At 36.6% G+C, this 19104-nt stretch overlaps 1 protein-coding gene across 2 annotated transcripts in view; it reads left to right on the top strand.

The window, feature by feature from the left end:
* The window catches only part of STPG2 (sperm tail PG-rich repeat containing 2), a 663016-nt gene that overhangs the window by 10696 nt on the left and 633216 nt on the right, over positions 1-19104 (top strand). Inside the window, exons 3-4 of one of the 2 annotated variants that reach the window (XM_073017495.1) lie at positions 120-278; positions 3778-3942. In XM_073017495.1, coding sequence (XP_072873596.1) covers positions 120-278; positions 3778-3942 — 324 coding nt within the window. The remainder of the gene's footprint in view (positions 1-119; positions 279-3777; positions 3943-19104) is intronic. The other variant, XM_073017496.1, reaches the window with a different exon arrangement.

The following is a 19104-nucleotide window of genomic DNA, read 5'->3' as shown; positions in this document are numbered from 1 at the left end:
TTTCTTAGCTTGCGTTTTAAAACTATTTTCTGATAATAATTAATGTTTATCAAGTGGAAATTAATTGTAAAGTGCTTCTCTTATATATCAGAAGGTTTTTTTCTTCTTCTCCATTTTAGTGTAACATAAAAGGAGGCCATAGTCTACAAAACCGGGAGAAACGTTTTAAGAAGTTTATTTCAGATAATCCAGGACCAGCAAGCTATAATCAGTCTTATCCTAAAACACAAGATATCATGAACAGAAAAGTATTAGAGGCCAGAGAGCATCTTCAGTCAGTATGTTTCTATTTTAAATTATACTTGTAATGACTTTTTTTTTAAGTTAAAATAATCAAGATTTAATATGTGATATTACGTACATTTAAAAAGGCTTCCTATAAAAATTAGATTTGTTAGTATTTATATTTTAGTTATTTTATAAGTAAATAAACTTTAGTTTTTAACTGTATTCATGTCTAACTTCATATTTGCTCCTAATAAATCTTCAGTCACTTTCAATATCTGTGGTGAATAAAAACTAAGGGAGAGTTTACAAACTACCTGAGTGGTTTGCCTATGTATAGAGGAGACTCTGTGTTAAGTACTGTTAATAATATATTTCCTTCCTGGTGGCAAGGAAGGAAAAAATAAAAATAAGTTAAAAATATGATTCCTGAGGTAAAAAAGCTTAAAATTTAGGTGGGAGATAGACAAATAGGTAGCAGTTAATTCAAGACAAGATGTTACAGTTGCTAAATGAGTGATCATGTAATGAAATGCCATAGGAATTTAAAGGTGGATTACTGTATTATGTGAAGGCATAATTTATGGAAGATTTATAGAGGTTTTGACATGACATTGAAGAACAGGGTTGGAATATGGATTCCAAACTGGAGTGTTACATGAGTGAAGATACAGAAGTGAGATTTTTATGGAAGATAATGAGAAGGTTATTTTAACTGAAATGAAGAATTTGTACAGAAGGATAGTATGTGATATGTTTAGAAAGGTACATTGGGTGCTATATAATTAATAATTTTTACATCAAAAGCTCCCTCTTTGAAATAAATACTATTATCGAGCAGATTTGGTCACTGTTTGTTTAGAGTGGTTCCCTTCTCTTGTCATAACTTTTTCATGTAGCTCATATTACATTTTAATCAGTTTTTTGTTTAGGAAGATGTATTTTAAGGCTAAGTACTTAGTTGAATAATATCAGTGCAATGACATCGAGCTTAAATTTTGTAAGCATATTTAAATATCAGATATTTCGTGTGTGGGGACAAAGTAAATGTTCGTTTACTTTGGGGGTTTATCAAATATTTTTTGAGTGACTATGTGGCCATACATATAATGCTAGATGTTGGTAATACATAGAAAATATTATTGCTTCCTGAGATGTATAATTTTAACAGGAAAATAATGAATGAAATTCAGTACAATACTGTTAATGAAATGCTATTTTAGAGCCATAATACAGTGTTCAGTAGTAGCTCAAAGTAGAGAGTCTTTGGAGGGAATAGGGGAGACAAATTGGACCTGATCTTGAAGAAGGATTCACCGAGTAGTTAAAAGGAATGGGAAAAAATATTTTTCCCCACTTTATGTGCAGAAAAATCCACATGAATAAAGAAACTGAAGTGTTTGGTAGTATGATATATTACCGGAAAGAACAAAATTCTTTGGAATGTTTGGAGTACAGGAGTGAAGGGAGAGTTGTAGGAATAGAGAATGGAGGTAGGGGCTATATTTTGGAAAGTCTTGACATCACACAAATACTTTTTAAATGTACTGAAAGGAGGGAAAGCCATTCAATGGTTTCTTATTTTAATTTGGTAATTAATCTCATAGGTATTACTGAAACTACTTAAAGGTTATCTTTAATTTGATAAAAGATAAAATTCTGGCTGGGTGTGGTGGCTTACACCTGTAATCCCAGCACTTTGGGAGGCCGGGGAGGTGGGGGCAGATCACTTGAGGCCAGGAGTTTGAGACTGGCCAGGCCAACATGGTGAAACCCTGTCTCTACTAAAAAAATACAAAACTTAGCCAGGCATAGTGGCACACTCCTGTAATCCCAGCTACTTGGGAGGCTAAGGCATGAGAATCGCTTGAACCCGGGAGGCAGAGGTTGCAGCGAGCCAAGATCATGCCACTGTACTCCAGCCTGGGCAACACAGTGAGACTTTTCCCCCACCCCCCTCCCAAATTATATTAAGAAAGAAAAACGGCTGGACACAGTGGCTCGTGCCTGTGATCCCAGCACTTTGGGAGGCCGAGGTGGGCAGATTACCTGAGGTCAGGAGTTCGAGACCAGCTTGGCCAACATGGTGAAACCCCATCTCTACTAAAAATACAAAAAAAATTATCCAGGTGTGGTGGCATGTGCCTGTGATCCCAGCTACTCAGGAGGCTGAGGCAGGAGAATTGCTTGAACTCGGGAGGTGGAGGTTGCATTGAGCAGAGATCATGCCACTGTACTCCAGCCTGGGCAACAAGAGCAAAAACTCTGTCTCAGATAAAAAGAAAAAGAAAATTTGCTACTGAGAGTATGTTTATAACATAATTGTACATGGGCACATGAATATGCAACTACAGCATTAATTTATTCATACAGAAACTTCAGGAATCAATATATTCTTAATAATTTCAGTTTCCCAATAACTAAGTCCTTTATATGCCAGTACTTTTAGTTGATATATCTTATATTAATATTTGTAATGTATGTTATACCTTCATTTTTTAATTTAAATTATAAAATATTTTACATTAAACCAAATTTTGATAAAAGGATAATCACCCGAAAACTCCTGACTCTAACATTAATTTTCTGTTAATTTTTGCATAGCGTCTTTTGGTATTAAATTATATATGTATGTGACTTTATACATTTATATGTAATTTCACATAGCTATATTCATAATTCACTTTTATATTTTGCTATTTCCATTTAGCATTACATCATAGACATTTTATGCTATATAGCTTGCATACTTAGGATATTTATACAAGACTCAGGAAATGTGGAAGCGAAAGTCAGGAGCTGGGAATGAATGAAGCTATAGAAAGTATTACTGAAAAATGCAAAGTTTGTTTTTGCATAGCAGATAGTGTAATAGCATGATTGTTGATGTGAATAGGATTGCCTGTTTTTAGAATTAGTAATGATGGTTTTACTAAGCAAGATAAGTAACTGACCCAAATGAGAAAAATCTTTGCTTGTTATGATGACTTTAATAGTTACCTATTATATTATATTCTACTCTAAATTTAATAGAAATACATTCTCTTGGTTTATAGTATGAAGCAACAGGCTTGAATTCACTCCTTTAAATTACTTGTACAAAACAAACATTTTTGGCCAGGCACAGTGGCTCATGCCTGTAATCCCAGCACTTTGGGAGGCCGAGGCTGGCAGATCATTTGAGGTCAGGAGTTCGAGACCAGCCTGGCCATCATGGCAAAACCCCATCTCTACTAAAAATACAAAAATCAGCCAAGCATAGTGGTGCACGCCTGTAGTCCCAGCTACTTGGGAGGGTGAGGTCATGGGGAGAATCGCTTGAACCCGGGAGACAGAGGTTGCTCTGAGCCAAGTTATACCACTGCACTCCAGCCTGCGTGACAGAGTGAGACCCTATCTCAAAAAAAATAACAAAACAATCATTTTTGTTTTATATCATGAAACTCATTAAATTGATATTTAATAGTTGCGTTTTAGTAACTTTTAATATTTGGTTCTTCATTCCCCTTCCTCTTGCCTTGGAATAAATAATATAAAATGTTTTCCTTGTAGAAAATTTCAAGAGCACCTACACTTACCAGAAGTGTTGATGTTCCTTCAATTCCTTCTTATGGAAAGTCATATGGTTATCATATTAATGATGATGGCAGTATTATAAAATGTTTTCCACCTGCGAGTGACAGTACACTTGGTCCAGCGTATTACAAACCTCAATTTGTAAGTATAATGTTTTTCATATTGACAATTGGAAAATTGTTTATGATTTACATATGGATTTCTTTTTTTCTGGCTTATTTCTCCAAGAAAAAAATGATTACACGTTTTAGTTAATGTAGCACTAATTGTGGTAACAAATAGACCCCAAAATTTTAGTGGTTTAATACAGTACAATTTTTTTTCCTCATTCATATGGACATGCTTATTAAGTGACTTTCCTTCATGTTGAGATTCAGGGACACAGGATTATTCCAGTTGTGTTTCTGTCATCCTCTAGGGACTTGTTGTCATCTGTATCCCGCTGGCAGAAGAGGATGAGGAATTATGCATTGGAAGTTTTTGTAGGCCAGGCTTGCAGTTATAGCCAGTCACATGGCCATACTTAACTGCCAGGGAGGGTGGGAAATACAGTCTGTGTATCTCAGAAGAAGAAATGGGAGTAAATTATTAGGAGTCTCTGCCACATTGAATAATCATAAATAATACATAGATATTCTTTTTCTGAATTTGAAAAGAAAAAATAACATTTTATTTTTAAAAGAATTTGAATCTGAGAATGTAAACATCATTTATTCCAGAAATGATTATTTAAAAAATAAGGAGCTTCTCTTTGACTGAAATATCAGTTATAATGTAGCTAATTCATTTCATCCAGAGTTTAAATTTCAAACCTGACCAGACTTGTCAAGATTTTATTGAGACAGTTGAAATGTATGTGTTATCCATGAATACAGACAATGAATATAGATGGTATGTCTGGTTTTACTCAATTATAAGACAGAAATACATAGTACTTTGAACCTATGATACTTTTATACTTTAATGAGGTATAGAAGAAGTAATTCTAGTGAGGAAATTTCTAAAAGTAAGTATAGATTTAAAGAAAGGCTGAAGAGACATCTTGGGCAAAGAAAAGGCATTCTCAGTGTTTATCTTGATCTTTATTCCCAGTATTCTATAGTTATTTGTTGTTATAGGACTCCATCTTTGGGCTTAGACGTAAGCACCTTCAAAAACCATTTGGTTTGTGGCAGTAGGTACACTGGGAAGTTTTGGGGGTTTTAGATCCTTTGAAGCATTAGCATCTTTTTTCTTAAAATATTTTAATTGTAACATATATCAAACACATAGATAGTATGAAAATAATAATGGATACCTATGCACCCATCACACAGATAAAACACATGTTAAAATTTCGTCACATTACAATTAGCTTTATTTTAAAAGAAATATGTTTTTAGGATGTTTGCCCCATTTTCCTGTCTTCATTCCTCACCCTTTGCCACAATAATTAAACCTTCATTACATATTCATATATGAATAATAATATATATTGTTTTATGATTTTAAAAATTGAAATAAATATTATCTGGTGTATATGTTGCTTGGTTTTTTGCTTACTGTTATATTTTCCAGATTTAACCATATGAATATATTAGATCTAATTCATTCATTGTTCCCAGTTAGATAAGTTTCTTTTTAAAAAATAATTTAATATTTTGAAATAGTTTCAGACTTACAGAAAAACTATAATAATCTTATCCTTCACTCAGATCCTGCAGGTGTTAACATTTTATCACATTTGTTGTATCATTTTTTTCTCCCCATGTATTTATATTATTTTTATTAAATTATGTGAGAGTACATTTTGGACATGACACCTCTTTACCCCTAAGTAGTTCAATGTAAGTGTTCTAATAACAAGACATTCTCAGAACACTGGCCAAAGATGGCCGATTAGAAGTAGCTGTGGTCTGTGGCTCTCACTGAGAAGAATGAAAATGGCAAGTGAATTCACCTTCAACTAAGGTATCCAAGTTTCTCATTGGGACTGACTAGGCGGTTGGTGCCACCCACAGAGAGTGAGGAAAAGCAGAGTGGGTTGATGATGGCCCACCTGGGAGCAGCATGGGGCAAGGGGAGTTCCCTTCCCTAGCCGAAGGAGGCAGTGAGTGATCGTATTATCCTGTCCAGGAAACTACACTTTTCCCATGGATCTTTGAAACTCATGGACCAGGAGATCCCCTTGTGAGCCCACGCCACCAGGGCCTTGGATCCCCAAGCACAGAGCTGTGCAGGCTGTTGTGGTCACTCAGGTTGGCGGCCACTCAGGCATGTGGCCACTTGGGCAGGCACTGAGATGCAGGAGTTGTTTTTCATGCTCTGGCCCCGGGAATTCTGGTGAGGCAGGAGATCGTCCACTCCTGTAGGAAGGGGACTGAAGCCAGGGATCCAAGCAGCATCATTCAGTGGGCCCCACTCCCATGGAACCTCACTAGCTAAGACCCATTGGCTTGGAATCCCTGCTGGTCAGCAGCAGCAGGCTGGAGACTGCCTAAAATGACTGAGTTCCCCAGAGGAGGGGTGGCTGCCATCTCTGCAGCTCCAGTTGGCTGTTTTCTTCTGCCAGTGCCAAAGAGACTGAGTGGTTTGTACCGGGAGGAATTCCCCACACCATGGCACAGTGGGTGAGGCAGACTGTGGCCAGACTGCTTTAAGTGGGACCCTGAGCCATCCCTTATCACCGGGCAGGGTCTCCCCATGGGAATTTCAGCAACTCCAGCCAGGGGTTTATGGACAGAACTCTGATCTTCCTGGGACAGAGCCCCTGGTGGGAGGGGCAGCCACAGTCTCTGCAGTACACTCTATTTAGTCTTTCCTGCCAGCTGGTCCTGGAGAGTCTGGACAGTCTAGACAAGGGGGATTTGTCCCAGTTCAGCACACCTGCTCTGCCGAGGAGCAGCCAGACTACTTCTTTAAGCAGGTCCCTGATCTTGCTCCTCCTGTCTAGGTGAGACCTCCCAATAGGGGTTACTAGACACCTCTTGTAGGAGTGTTCCAGCTGGCATCAGGTTGGTGCCCCTCTGGGACAGAGCTTCTAGAGGAAGGAGCAGGCTGCCATCTTTGCTGTTTTGCAGTCTCCGCTGGTGATGCCTCCAGGTGGGGGAGGAACCTAGGCAAATAGGGTGTGAACCCCCAAAAAACTGCAGCAGCCCTACAGAGGAGGCCCCTGATGTTAAGAGAAAAACAAACAGCAACAACAACAACATCAACAAAAAAGACCCTACAAAAAACCCCATCCAAAGGTCCAGCAGCCTCAAAGATCAAAAGAAGATAAGCCTACAAAGATGAGAAAGAATCAATGCAAAAATGCTGAAAACTCAAAAAGCCACAGTGCCTCTTCTCCTCCAAATGATTGCAACACCTCTTCAGCAAGGGCACAGAACTGGGCTGAGGCTGAGATGGATGAATTGATAGAAGTAGGCTTCAGAAGGTGGGCAATAATGAACTTCACTGAGCTCAAAGAGCATGTTCTAACCCAATGCAAAGAAGCTAAGAACCATGATAAAACATTACAGGAGCTGCTAGCCAGAATAACAAGTTTAAAGAGAAACATAAATGAGCTGATGGAGCTGAAAAACACAACATGAAAACTTTACAGTGCAATCACAAGTGTCAATAGCCAAATAAACCAAGCGGAGGAAAGAATCTTGGAGTTGACGAGTATCTTGTTGCAATAAGACAGGCAGACATGATTAGAGAAAAAAATAAATGGAAAGGAATGAACAAAACCTCTGAAAAATGTGGGATTATGTAAAAAGACTAAAACTGTGACTGACTGGGATACCTGAAAGAGATGGGGAGAAAGGAACCAAGTTGGAAAACATACCTCAGGATATCATCCTGGAGAACTTCCCCAACCTAGAAAGGCAGGCTGACATTCAAATTCAGGAAATCTAGAGAACCCCAGTAAGATAATCCATGAGATCAACCCAAAGACATATAATCATCAGATTATCCAAGGTTGAAATGAAAGAAAACATGTTAAGGGCAATCAGAGAGAAAGGCCAAGTCACCTACAAAGGGAAGCCCATCAGACCAAAAGCGGACCTCTCAGCAGAAACCCTACAAGCTAGAAGAGATTGGGGGCCAATAGTCAACATTCTGAAAGAAAAGAATTTCCAACCCAGAATTTCATATTTGGCCAAACTAAGCTTCTATGAAAGCTTAGTTTGTGAAGAAAGTGAAGGAGAAATAAAATCTTTTACAGACAATCAAATGCTGAGAGAATTCATCACTACCAGGCCTGCCTTACCAGAGCTCCAGAAGGAAGCACTAAATATGGAAACCAACCACTATACAAACACACTGAAGTTCATAGGCCAATGACACTATGAAGTAACTACATAAAGGAGTCTGCAAAATAACTGGCTAGTATCATGATGACAGGATCAAATTCATACATAACAATATTAACCTTAAATGTAAATGGACTAAATGCCCCAATAAAAGACACAGAATGGCAGGCCACATAAAGAGTCAAGATCCATCGGTGTGCTGTATTCAAGAGATGCATCTCACGCAAAGACACTCACAGGCTCAAAATAAAGTGATGGAGGAAAATTTACCAAGCAAATGGAAAACAGAAAAAAGCAGGGGTTGTAATCCTAGTTTCTGACAAAACAGACTTTAAACCAACAAAGATAAAAAAAGACAAGGGCATTATATAATGGTAAAGGGTTCAAGTTAACAAGAAGAGCTAACTATTCTAAACATATATTCACCCAATATAGGAGAACCCAGATTCATAAAGCAGGTTCTTAGAAACCTACAAAGAGACTTAGATTCCCACACAATAATAGTGGGAGACTTTTGACACCTCACTAGCAATACTAGATCATCAAGACAGAACATTAACAAATATATTCAGGACCTGAAGTGAGGTCTAAATCAAGTGGACCTGATAGATATCTATAGAACTCTCTACCCCAAAACAACAGAATATACGTTTTTCTTGGCACTACGTGGCACTTAAACTAAAATTGATTATGTAATTGGAAAAAAAACACTCCTCAGCAAATTAAAAGAACTGAAATCATAATGAACAGTCTCTCAGACAACAGTGTAATCAAAATAGAACTAAAGATTTAAAAAGTCACTCAAAGCCACACAACTATATGGAAATTGAACAATCTGTTTCGGAATGACTCTTGGGTAAATAATGAAATTAAGGCAGAAATCAAGAAGTTCTTTGAAACTAAAGAGAACAAAGAGACAATGTACCAGAATCTCTGAGATGCCTTAAGCAGTGTTAAGAGGGAATTTATAGAAATAAATGCCCATATTAAAAACTAGAAAGATCTCAAGTCTATATTCTAACATTACAACTAAAAGAACTAGAGAATCAAGAGCAAACAAACCCCAAAGCTAGCAGAAGACAAGAAATATTATCAGAATGGTACTGAAAGAGATAGAGACATGAGAAACCCTACAAAAAATCAGTGAACCCAGAAGCTGTTTTTTTTGAAATTAATAAAATAGATAGACTGATAACTAGATTAATAAAGAAGAAAAGAGAGAAGAATCAAATAGACACAATCAGAAATGATAAAGGAGATATCACCACTGACCCCACAGAAATACAACTAACCATCAGAGGATACCATAAACACCTCTGTGCAAATGAACTACAAAAATCTAGAAGAAATGGATAAATTCCTGGATGTATACACCCTCCTCAGACTGAACCAGGAAGAAGTTGAATCGCTGAATAGACCAATAATGAGTTCTGAAATGGAGGCAATAATGAATAGCTTACAAACCAAAAAAAGCCCAGGACCAGACAGATTTACAGCTAAATTCTACTAGAGGTACAAAGAGGAGCTGGTACTACTTCTTCTGAAGCTATTCCAAAAAAATGAAAAGGAGGGACTCCTCCTTAACTCATTTTCTGAGGCCAGCATCATCCTGATACCAAAACCTGGCAGAGATACAACAAAAAAAGAAAACTGTAGGCCAATATCCCTGATGAACATCAATACAAAAAATCCTCAAAAAATACTGGCAAGTCAAATCCAGCAGCACATCAAAAAGCTTATCCACCGTGATCAAGTTGCAAGGTTGGTTTAACATGCAAATTAATAAAGGTAATTCATCATGTAAACAGAACTAAAGACAAAAATCACATGATTATCTTGATAGATGCAGAAAAGGCCTTTGATAAAATTCAATGTCCTTTCATGTTAAAAACTCTCAATAAACTACATATTGAAGGAACATACCTCAAAATAATAAGAGCCATATATGACAAACCCACAGCCAATATACTAAATAGGCAAAATCTGGAAGCATTCCTTTTGAAAACTGGTACAAGACAATGATGCCCTCTCTCACCACACCTATTCAACATAGTATTGGACGTTTTGGCCAGGGAAATCAGGCAAGAGAAAGACATAAAGCGTATTCAAATAAGAAGAGAGGAAGTCAAATTATCTTTATTTGCAGGTGACATGATTCTACATGTAGAAAGCCCCATTGTCTCAGCCCAAAAGCTTTTTAAGCTGATAAGCAGCTATAGCAAAATCTCAGGATACAAAATCCATGTACACAAATCAAAGGCATTTGGTCAGGTGCGGTGGCTCATGCCTGTAATCCCAGCACTTTGGGAGGCTGATGTGGGCAGATCACGAGGTCAAGAGATTGAGACCATCCTGGCCAACATAGTGAAACCTCTTCTCTACTAAAAATACAAAAATTAGCTGGGCATGGTGACACATGCCTGTAGTCCCAGCTACTTGGGAGGCTGAGGCAGGAGAATAGCTTGAACCTGGGAGGTGGAAGTTGCAGTGAGTCGAGATTGTGCCACTGCACTCCAGCCTGGTGACAGAGAGAGACTCTGTCTCAAAAAAAAAAAAAAAAAAAACACATAGGCGTCCCTATACACCAACAAGAGACAAGCAGGGAGCTATATCATAAATGAACTCCCATTCACAATTGCTACCAAAATAATAAAATACCTAGGAAGACAGCTAACAAGGGAAGTGAAGGACCTCTTCAAGTAGAGCTACAAACTGCTGCTCAAAGAAGCCAGAACGGACACAAACAAATGAAAAAACATTGCATGCTCATGGATAGGAAGAATCCATATCTGAAAAAGGCCATATTGCCTAAAGTAATTTATAGATTCAATGCTATTTTCTTTAAACTACCATTGTCATTCTTCACAGAATTAGAAAAAGCTATTTTAAAATTCGTATGGATCCAAAAAAGAGTTTATATAGCCAAGACAATCCTAAGCAAAAACAACAAAACTAGAGGCATCACACTAGCTGACTTCAACCTATATTACAAGGCTACATTAACCAAAACAGCTTGGTACTGGTACAAAAACAGAAATGTAGACCAATGGAACAGAATATAGAACTCAGAAATAAGATTGCACATCTGATCTTCAACAAACCTGACAAAAACAAGCAATGGGGAAAGGATTCCCTATTTAATAAATGGTGCTGGGAGAACTGGCTAGCCATATGCAGAGAACTGAAATTGGACCCCTTCTTTATACCTTATACAAATATTAACTCAAGATATGGATTAAAGACTTAAATGTAAAATCCAAAACTATAAAAATCCTAGAAGAAAATCTGAGCAATACCGTTGAGGACATAGGCATGGGCAAAAATTTCATGACAAAAATGCTAAAAGTAATTGACACAGAAGCAAAACTGACAACTGGGATCTAATTAAAGAGCTGCTGCACAGCAAAAGAAACTATCATCAGTGCAAATAGACAACCTACAGAATGGGAGAAAAGTTTTGCAATCTATCCATTTGACAAAGGTCTAATATCCAAAGTCTATAAGGAACTTAACCAAATTTACAATAAAAAACAACCCCAGTAAAAAGTGGGCAAAGCATATGAACAGACACTTCTCAAAAGAAGATATTTCTGTAGCCAACAAACATATGCAAAAAACCTCATCACTGATCATTAGAGGAATGCAAACTAAAACCACAATGAGATACTATTTCGTACCAGTCGGAATGGCAATTATTAAAAAGTCAAGAAACAATAGATGCTGGCAAGATTGCAGAGAAATAGGAATGCCTTTACACTGTTGGTGGAAATGTAAATTAGGTCAACCATTGTGGAAAACAGTGTGGTGATTCCTCAGAGATCTAGAAGCAGAAATACCACTTGACCCAGCAATCTTATTACTGGGTATATGCCCGAAGGAATATAAATCACTCTATTATAAAGATACATGTGGCCAGGTGCAGTGACTCACGCCTGTAATCCCAGCATGTTGGAAGGCCAAGGTGGGCAGATCATGAGGTCAGGAGTTCAAGACCAATATGGTGAAACCTGACCAATATGGTGAAACCCCGTCTCTACTAAAAATACAAAAATTAGCCAGGCATGGTACCATCCACCTGTAGTCCCAGCTACTCAGGAGGCTGAGGCAGGAGAATCGCTTGAACCCAGGAGGTAGAGGTTGCAGTGAGCCAAGATTACGCCACTACACTCCAGCCTGGGTAACACAGTGAGACTCCATCTCAAAAAACAAAAACAAAAGCAAAAAAAAACATGCATGAGTATGTTCATTCCAGTACTATTCACAATAGTAAAGCCATGGAATCAACCCAACTGCCATCAATGATAGACTGGATTAAAAAAATGTGGCACGTATACACCATGGAATACTATACAGCCATAAAAAGGAATGATGTCATGTCCTTTGCAGGGACATGGATGGAGCTGGAAGCCATTATCCTCAGCAAATAACACAGGAATAGAAGTCCAAACACCACATGTTCTTATAAGTGGGAGCTGAATGATGAGAGCACATGGGCACAAGGTGGGGAACAACACACACTGGGACCTGTTGGGGGTAGTTTTGGGGGATGGAGAGCATCAGAAAAAAATAGCTAATGCATGTGAGGCTTCATATGCAGCAAACCACCATGGCACATGTTTACCTATGTAACAAACCTGCACATCCTGTCGATGTACCCTGGAACTTACGGGAAAAAAAAAAAAAAAAGACATTCTTTTTTGTAACCATAATGCAGTTATCAAAATCACGGCATTTCATTCATTATTGTGAAAAAATTGCTAATTATCTCAATTATATCTTTTATAGAAAAAAGATTTTTGGTCCAGAGTTCAATCTGATGTTGCATTTAGTTGCATGTCTCTTTAGAATCCCTTAATTTGGAACAGTTCTTCAGTATTTGTCTTCTTTAATCTTTACTTTCTTTTTGAAGAGTACAGGTTGTTTATTTTGTAGAACATGTTTCAGTTATGGGTTTGTGTATATTATGAATATCTGAAGGTTTGTTTAATATTTTGGCAGGAATACTATAGAAGTGATAAGTTTTTTTTTTTTTTCTTTTTTTTTTCTTTCTTTTTTTGAGACAGAGTCTCGCTCTTTTGCCCATGCTGGAGTGCAGTGGCACTATCTCAGCTCACTGCAAGCTCCGCCTCCTGGGTTCACGCCATTCTCCTGCCTCAGCCTCCCAAGTAGCTGGGACTACAGGTGCCTGCCACTGCGCCTGGCTAATTTTTTGTATTTTTAGTAGAATCGGGGTTTCACTGTGTTAGCTAGGGTGGTCTCTATCTCCTGACCTCGTAATCCACCTACCTTGGCCTCCTAAAGTGTTGGGATTACAGGAGTGAGCCACCGTGCCTGGTCAGTGATAGGTTCTTAATACATCATGTAAAGATAACAAGGTATTTATCTCATAAATGATTATGTTAACTTGAGGTGACTTCTAGTTTTAACTCATGTAAAGTAAATATTTTTTGAGGATTACTTTAAGACTAAATAGATATTTCATTCATCAAACTCTTAACCTATTTCTCATCAAACTCTCACTTAATAGTTTTAACACCTATTGATGATTCCTGAACCAGTTTTACCATGATGCTTATCAAATGGTGATTTTCTAACTCTAATTTTTAACCTTTATTTGTTGGCATTTTACTATAAAGAAGAGATTTTTTTTCCCCATTTATATATTTATATCAGTATAGATTTATGAATTCCTGTTTTACTCAAAGGGTTATAATTTATTTCTTTATTGTTTATTTTGAGGCATTGGTGATTCCAGATTTGACCCTTGGGAGCCTTTTAGGCTATCCTTGTGTCCTTTCGACATGTTCATATCATTCTTTGAAAACTTCCTTGCTTTCTGGCATAAAAAGATATTCCAGGTTCATTTTATTCATTTGCTTATTTGAGCCTTGCAATCAGCCTCTTCTTTAAGGAGCCCTACTTCCATAGCAGCAGAATGTATTTCAAAGTAAGTTCTGTATACTAGGTACATGCATTGCTACTGGGTGTTAGGGCTTCTAGGTCATCTCAATGGACAGAGTAATACATCTATACTTCTTATTTGTCTATTAAAAACTTTTAGTTTATACATATACCTCCAATTTCAGTTTAACACCACAGGTTTATTCTAGGCTTTCTCTTTCCATATTTGACTCGCTGCTTCCACAGTGATAAACCAAGCTCCCATTATCCTCAGTTATGTACTTATTTGCTTAATCCCATAGTACATTGAAAGTAGTTTTAGAATTGATAAACTATCACTGCAAAAAACAGACTTGAGAATGTACAAGCTCTTACCTTCAGGTGACCTTGAAGCTCTACACAAGCAGGAAGTGATGACTAACACGAATTTGTAAATTGACTGCTTGAGCATTAAAATTATGCCCCAACACAGGTATGGAGAGCCTTGGCAAAGGTTGGAGATGTATTGGTTCAAGGCACTTAAGAAAATTTTTGTCCAAACATTACCTGACCACTCAACTAATTAGGCTAAGATTTCAGTGTGCATACATGACAAAGAATACAGAGTTTAGAGAATTAGTCTAGGAAAATCACTAAACCCTCAGGGTAGGAATTCGGATCTTCATAGTTGTCACATTATGTCATACAAAATATCTGGTTTCAGCAAAGAATTATGAGACATGCAAATAATAAAAAAATGGCCCATACACAGAAAAAGAAATTGTTCTTAAGGAGGCTAAGGCATTAGACTTCTTAGATAAAATTTTTAAATTAGTTTTTTAAATATGTTCAAAGAAATAAAGCAAACTATGTCTAAAGAACTAAATGAAAGTATAAGAATAGTGTCTCATCCAATAGAGAGCATCAATAAAGAGATAGAAATGATAAAAACAGAGTAGAAATTCTGGAATTGAAAATTACAATAATGGAAATGAAAAACTTGCTAGAGGAGCCCAAAAGAAGATTTGAATTGGCTGAAGAAAGAATCAGTGAACTTGAAGACATGTCAATTGATATTATGCAGTCTGATGAACAGAAAGAAAATAGGAGGAAGAAAAGGAATCAGAGTCTCAGAGATCTAGGGGACACCATCAAGTATACCAATATACACATAGTGGAACTCCCAGAAGGAGAGGAGAAAGAGAAAGGAGAAAAGAGAATACCTGAAGAAATCATGGCTGAAAACCTCCCAAATTTGATGAAAAAACATTACAGAAAGAAGCTTAACAAACTGTCAGTAAGATTAATGCAAAGAGATACACACCTAGACACATCACAGTCAAGCTGTTGAAAGCCAAAGAGAAAATCTTGAGGGCAGCAAGAAAAAAGTGACATATCATGTAGAGGGAATCCCCCAAAAGGTTAATAGAAATCACGAGGTCAGAGGGAAGGGGATGACATATTCAAAGTGTTGAAAAAACAGACTGCCAATCAAGAATTCTAGAATTAGCAAAACTATTCCTTGAAAATAAAGGAGAAATTAGACATTTTCAGATAAATGGAAGCTGACAGAATTTGTTGCTGGCACACCTCCTAAAAGAAATAACAAATGGAGTCTTCAGGCTGAAATGAAAGGTTATCAGACAATAACTGAAATTCACATAAAGAATTAAAGAACAATGGTAAAGGTAAATATATAAGCCAGTACTATTTAATTTTTGATTTGTAACTTTTTGGAAAAATTCCTATTGAGTAGGGAACAAACTAGAAATAATAATTTTGTGTTTAAATACAGTAGTAGGCAGATATTTTAAGACTAATGGATTGTTTCATGCTATAAAACTTATGAAGGACCAGATTAATTCTGGTAACATGGAAATTAAGGATAATGTAAGTTACGTGTTTCCTGTTCTAACCATGAGAATTCCCATTTCTTTCTGGCCATGGGAGTTTTTGTCTCAAGAATATTTCATTCTCCCTTTCTATGACATACCTGGTCTTCCAGGCCTTGACTGTCCCATCATCCTATTGATAACAATGTGACAAATTAGTCTTCATTAAGATATTTAAGTATCTTAAATATTTGAGTAATATATGCTTATCTGAACAATAGGTTCAATTCTGTAAAAATTCCAGTGAAATGGTCTTATGGTTTGATATTAGGATATTCTCCCCAAGGTGAAGGACAAGTTATGCAAAGAAGTGTAATGGAGCCAGATTTTCTGGTTATGTGTCTTGACTCTACCACTTAATAGTTATTTGTCCTTGGCCAAGTTACTTAATCTTTGTGCTCAGTTTCCTTACCTAAAATATCCTGGGGAAAAAAAAAACTATGGTCTGATATTTTGGAATTAGTATTTATTCTTCACAATTAGTTGTAGACTCTTGACTTTAGCTTAATAATTCTCTAATCACTCTTAACTTAAATCTCAAAGTGTAATTCTTGCTTTAAGCTAATTTTTTGGTTTCAGAATAATGTATCATCTATTAGAAGGCCACAATAATGCCTTCGAGCTTCCCTGCATATATAAAATCCTTTTCCCACATGAATAAGCATACTTTGACATATAAAACTTGATTACTTCCTGGCTAAATTACTATTTATAGAAATAATAATAAGAAGATGTTTATTTGATGACCTAATTTATTTGATGGCCTAATTTAATAGTTATTGAATCAATGTAACTTGTATTTATTGGAGTAAAAATCTAGATGCTATTTAAAAAATGTTATATAAAAACAGTTTTCTATATCAGTTAAAGACATAGTTCATAATATTCAAGAAGATTCAGCAAAGTTTAGTACAAACTGAATTTTGATATTTTTTGAAATTCTCGTCTTGGATTTCTTGGATTTGAGAGAACTAGATGTAGGGTGGCAAAGCTCAGTAGCTGAAAGCTTTATTTTCTTCTGTTTCTCCTGTAGAAAAACACAGGTTCTTCACAAACTACTGCCAAATTGATACTGTAATAATGTTAATTCAAATCTTATCCAAATTTCTGATAGCAAACTCTTTGCTTGCTTTTTGAAATAATATTTAATACTATATGTGGGTTTAGTTTCCAGAGGTGCATATTGATAGAAAATTAAGAAAATAATCCAATAAATGGGAGTTATTGTGATTCTTTCTTAACTGGTGAATCACATCTGCTGAAGCTGTCTAATAAAGCTTAAATACAGAAATAAGAGGTATAAGACTCTAAGTGACAAATGATAAACTTCGCTAAATTTAATTTGTAGAGAGAAATCCTACAAAAAAGTTATTTTATATAACATTTTGAGTGATGAAATTTAGCTTCTTTCTTCTTTTAGAAGAGCCCAGGTAACTATTAGAAATCTATTTTTCAGAGGTGGATTTCACAAGCAAAGTTTGTGATTGGAAAGATACTGACATATTTGCTAATGATAACATGCTGGGAACTACCTGTGTGCTGCCACACTGGAAAACAGTCCATTAGTGTTTGAATTGATGCACTTTGGGCATTTTAATTCTTCACAAATTCTATTTCCATATTTAATTATGGAAAGACATAGGGGAAAGTTGCATAGCCCCATCTTCATTTATTTAATTGTCAGTGAGAGTGGCAGTTAGTAATTCTTCTTCAAATTATAGTGTAGCATTTACTTAAAAGAATGCAGTTCCATGCTGAGTTTGCTTCAATTAAGTCATATTTTATTTGCTAATGATTTTCAAAATTGACAGTGACCTTGAAGTTGGTATTGCCAACACTTCTTGACATAAAAGAAACTGTAATTTAGAGATAAAAGTGCATCAATTTATCCTTTGTTTTCTATCTGTATTTTAAAAAGGCTTTTACATTTCTGATTGAACATTTACCTGAGTACCGCAGAGGTTAATGATTTAAGTAGTTGTCAATTAATGTGGTTTACATGAAATGGATTTTATTGTAGACACACGAAAAGGATATTGCTAGTGTCTTAAATTGTGTGTGTGTGTGCGCACGCGCGCATGTACACCTATGTAATCTTTCCTCCTACTGGATTACCGTTAGAATTGTGAAACAATTGAATCCTAAAATCTCAATAATGTAAATTAACTTAAAGAAAGCTTCTTGGATAGAATCCTGCTCAAGGTCTTGAATCGTTGCATTAAAAGAGTTAATATAAAACCTTAACATGATTTTAGTCTATAAAAATGTGATGTAAAAGATGACATCAAGATGCTCTATTTTAAAATACTGATTTTTTGACAAATGTATAGGCTATAGTAAATCAGTATATTAGATATGTTCTTGTATGAAATGTATACAATGTCTAAAATATCCAGCATGACTATATTATATTAGAATGTAGTTTCACATTTTGTACTTCACTGCCTGTTATGGTCATGGTATAGTAGAAAAAAATATGCACAATTATAATCTGCTTTATTTCTGAGTTAAAAATAAACTATAACATAAATGGGAAATTTCATTCTTTCTGCCATCACAACTGCCTATGTACTTTAAAGTCCATAGTTGTATTAGGCAATTGCATTGGAAAGGTGGTCTGGAGCACTTATTTTAGCAAGAGAAAGTGTTGGTTGGCTAGGCTCTCTTTTTTCCTGAAGTTCTGTAGGGTACAGCAGTCTTTGGAATTGCCACTGACCCTGTAAGAAGAGTCTGTTTTCAGCTATTCTAGTGGATGCTAGGGTTTCTCCCAGTGCTCTTACTGGCATGTACTGCTCTGCTGGACATGTCAGGCTCTGCCACTTTTGTATGTCATTCTGCTAGGTTTTATAGCATTTGTCTCCTCCCCCCTACACCCACTAGACCCAATGCCTTTGGATGGTCTGACTCCCTTATTTCCTTTTGTGTTATACTTAGGAATTCCAAAGTAGTGTATATATACCCTGTTGTCAGGCCTCTGAGCCCAAGCCAAGCCGTAGCATCCCCTGTGACTTGCACATATACGCCCAGATGGCCTGAAGTAACTGAAGAATCACAAAAGAAGTGCAAATGCCCTGCCCTCGCCTTAACCGATGACATTCCACCATAAAAGAAGTGAAAATGGCCAGTCCTTGCCTTAAGCGATGACATTATCTTGTGAAATTCCTTTTCCTCACTCATCCTGGCTCAAAAAGCTTCCCCACTGAGAACCTTGTGACCCCCACTCCTGCCCTCCAGAGAACAACCCCCTTTGA

Source organism: Chlorocebus sabaeus, chromosome 7 (assembly GCF_047675955.1).
Source record: "Chlorocebus sabaeus isolate Y175 chromosome 7, mChlSab1.0.hap1, whole genome shotgun sequence".
Classification (NCBI taxonomy): Eukaryota; Metazoa; Chordata; class Mammalia; order Primates; family Cercopithecidae; genus Chlorocebus; species Chlorocebus sabaeus.
This window is presented reverse-complemented; position numbering and strand designations above follow the sequence as displayed.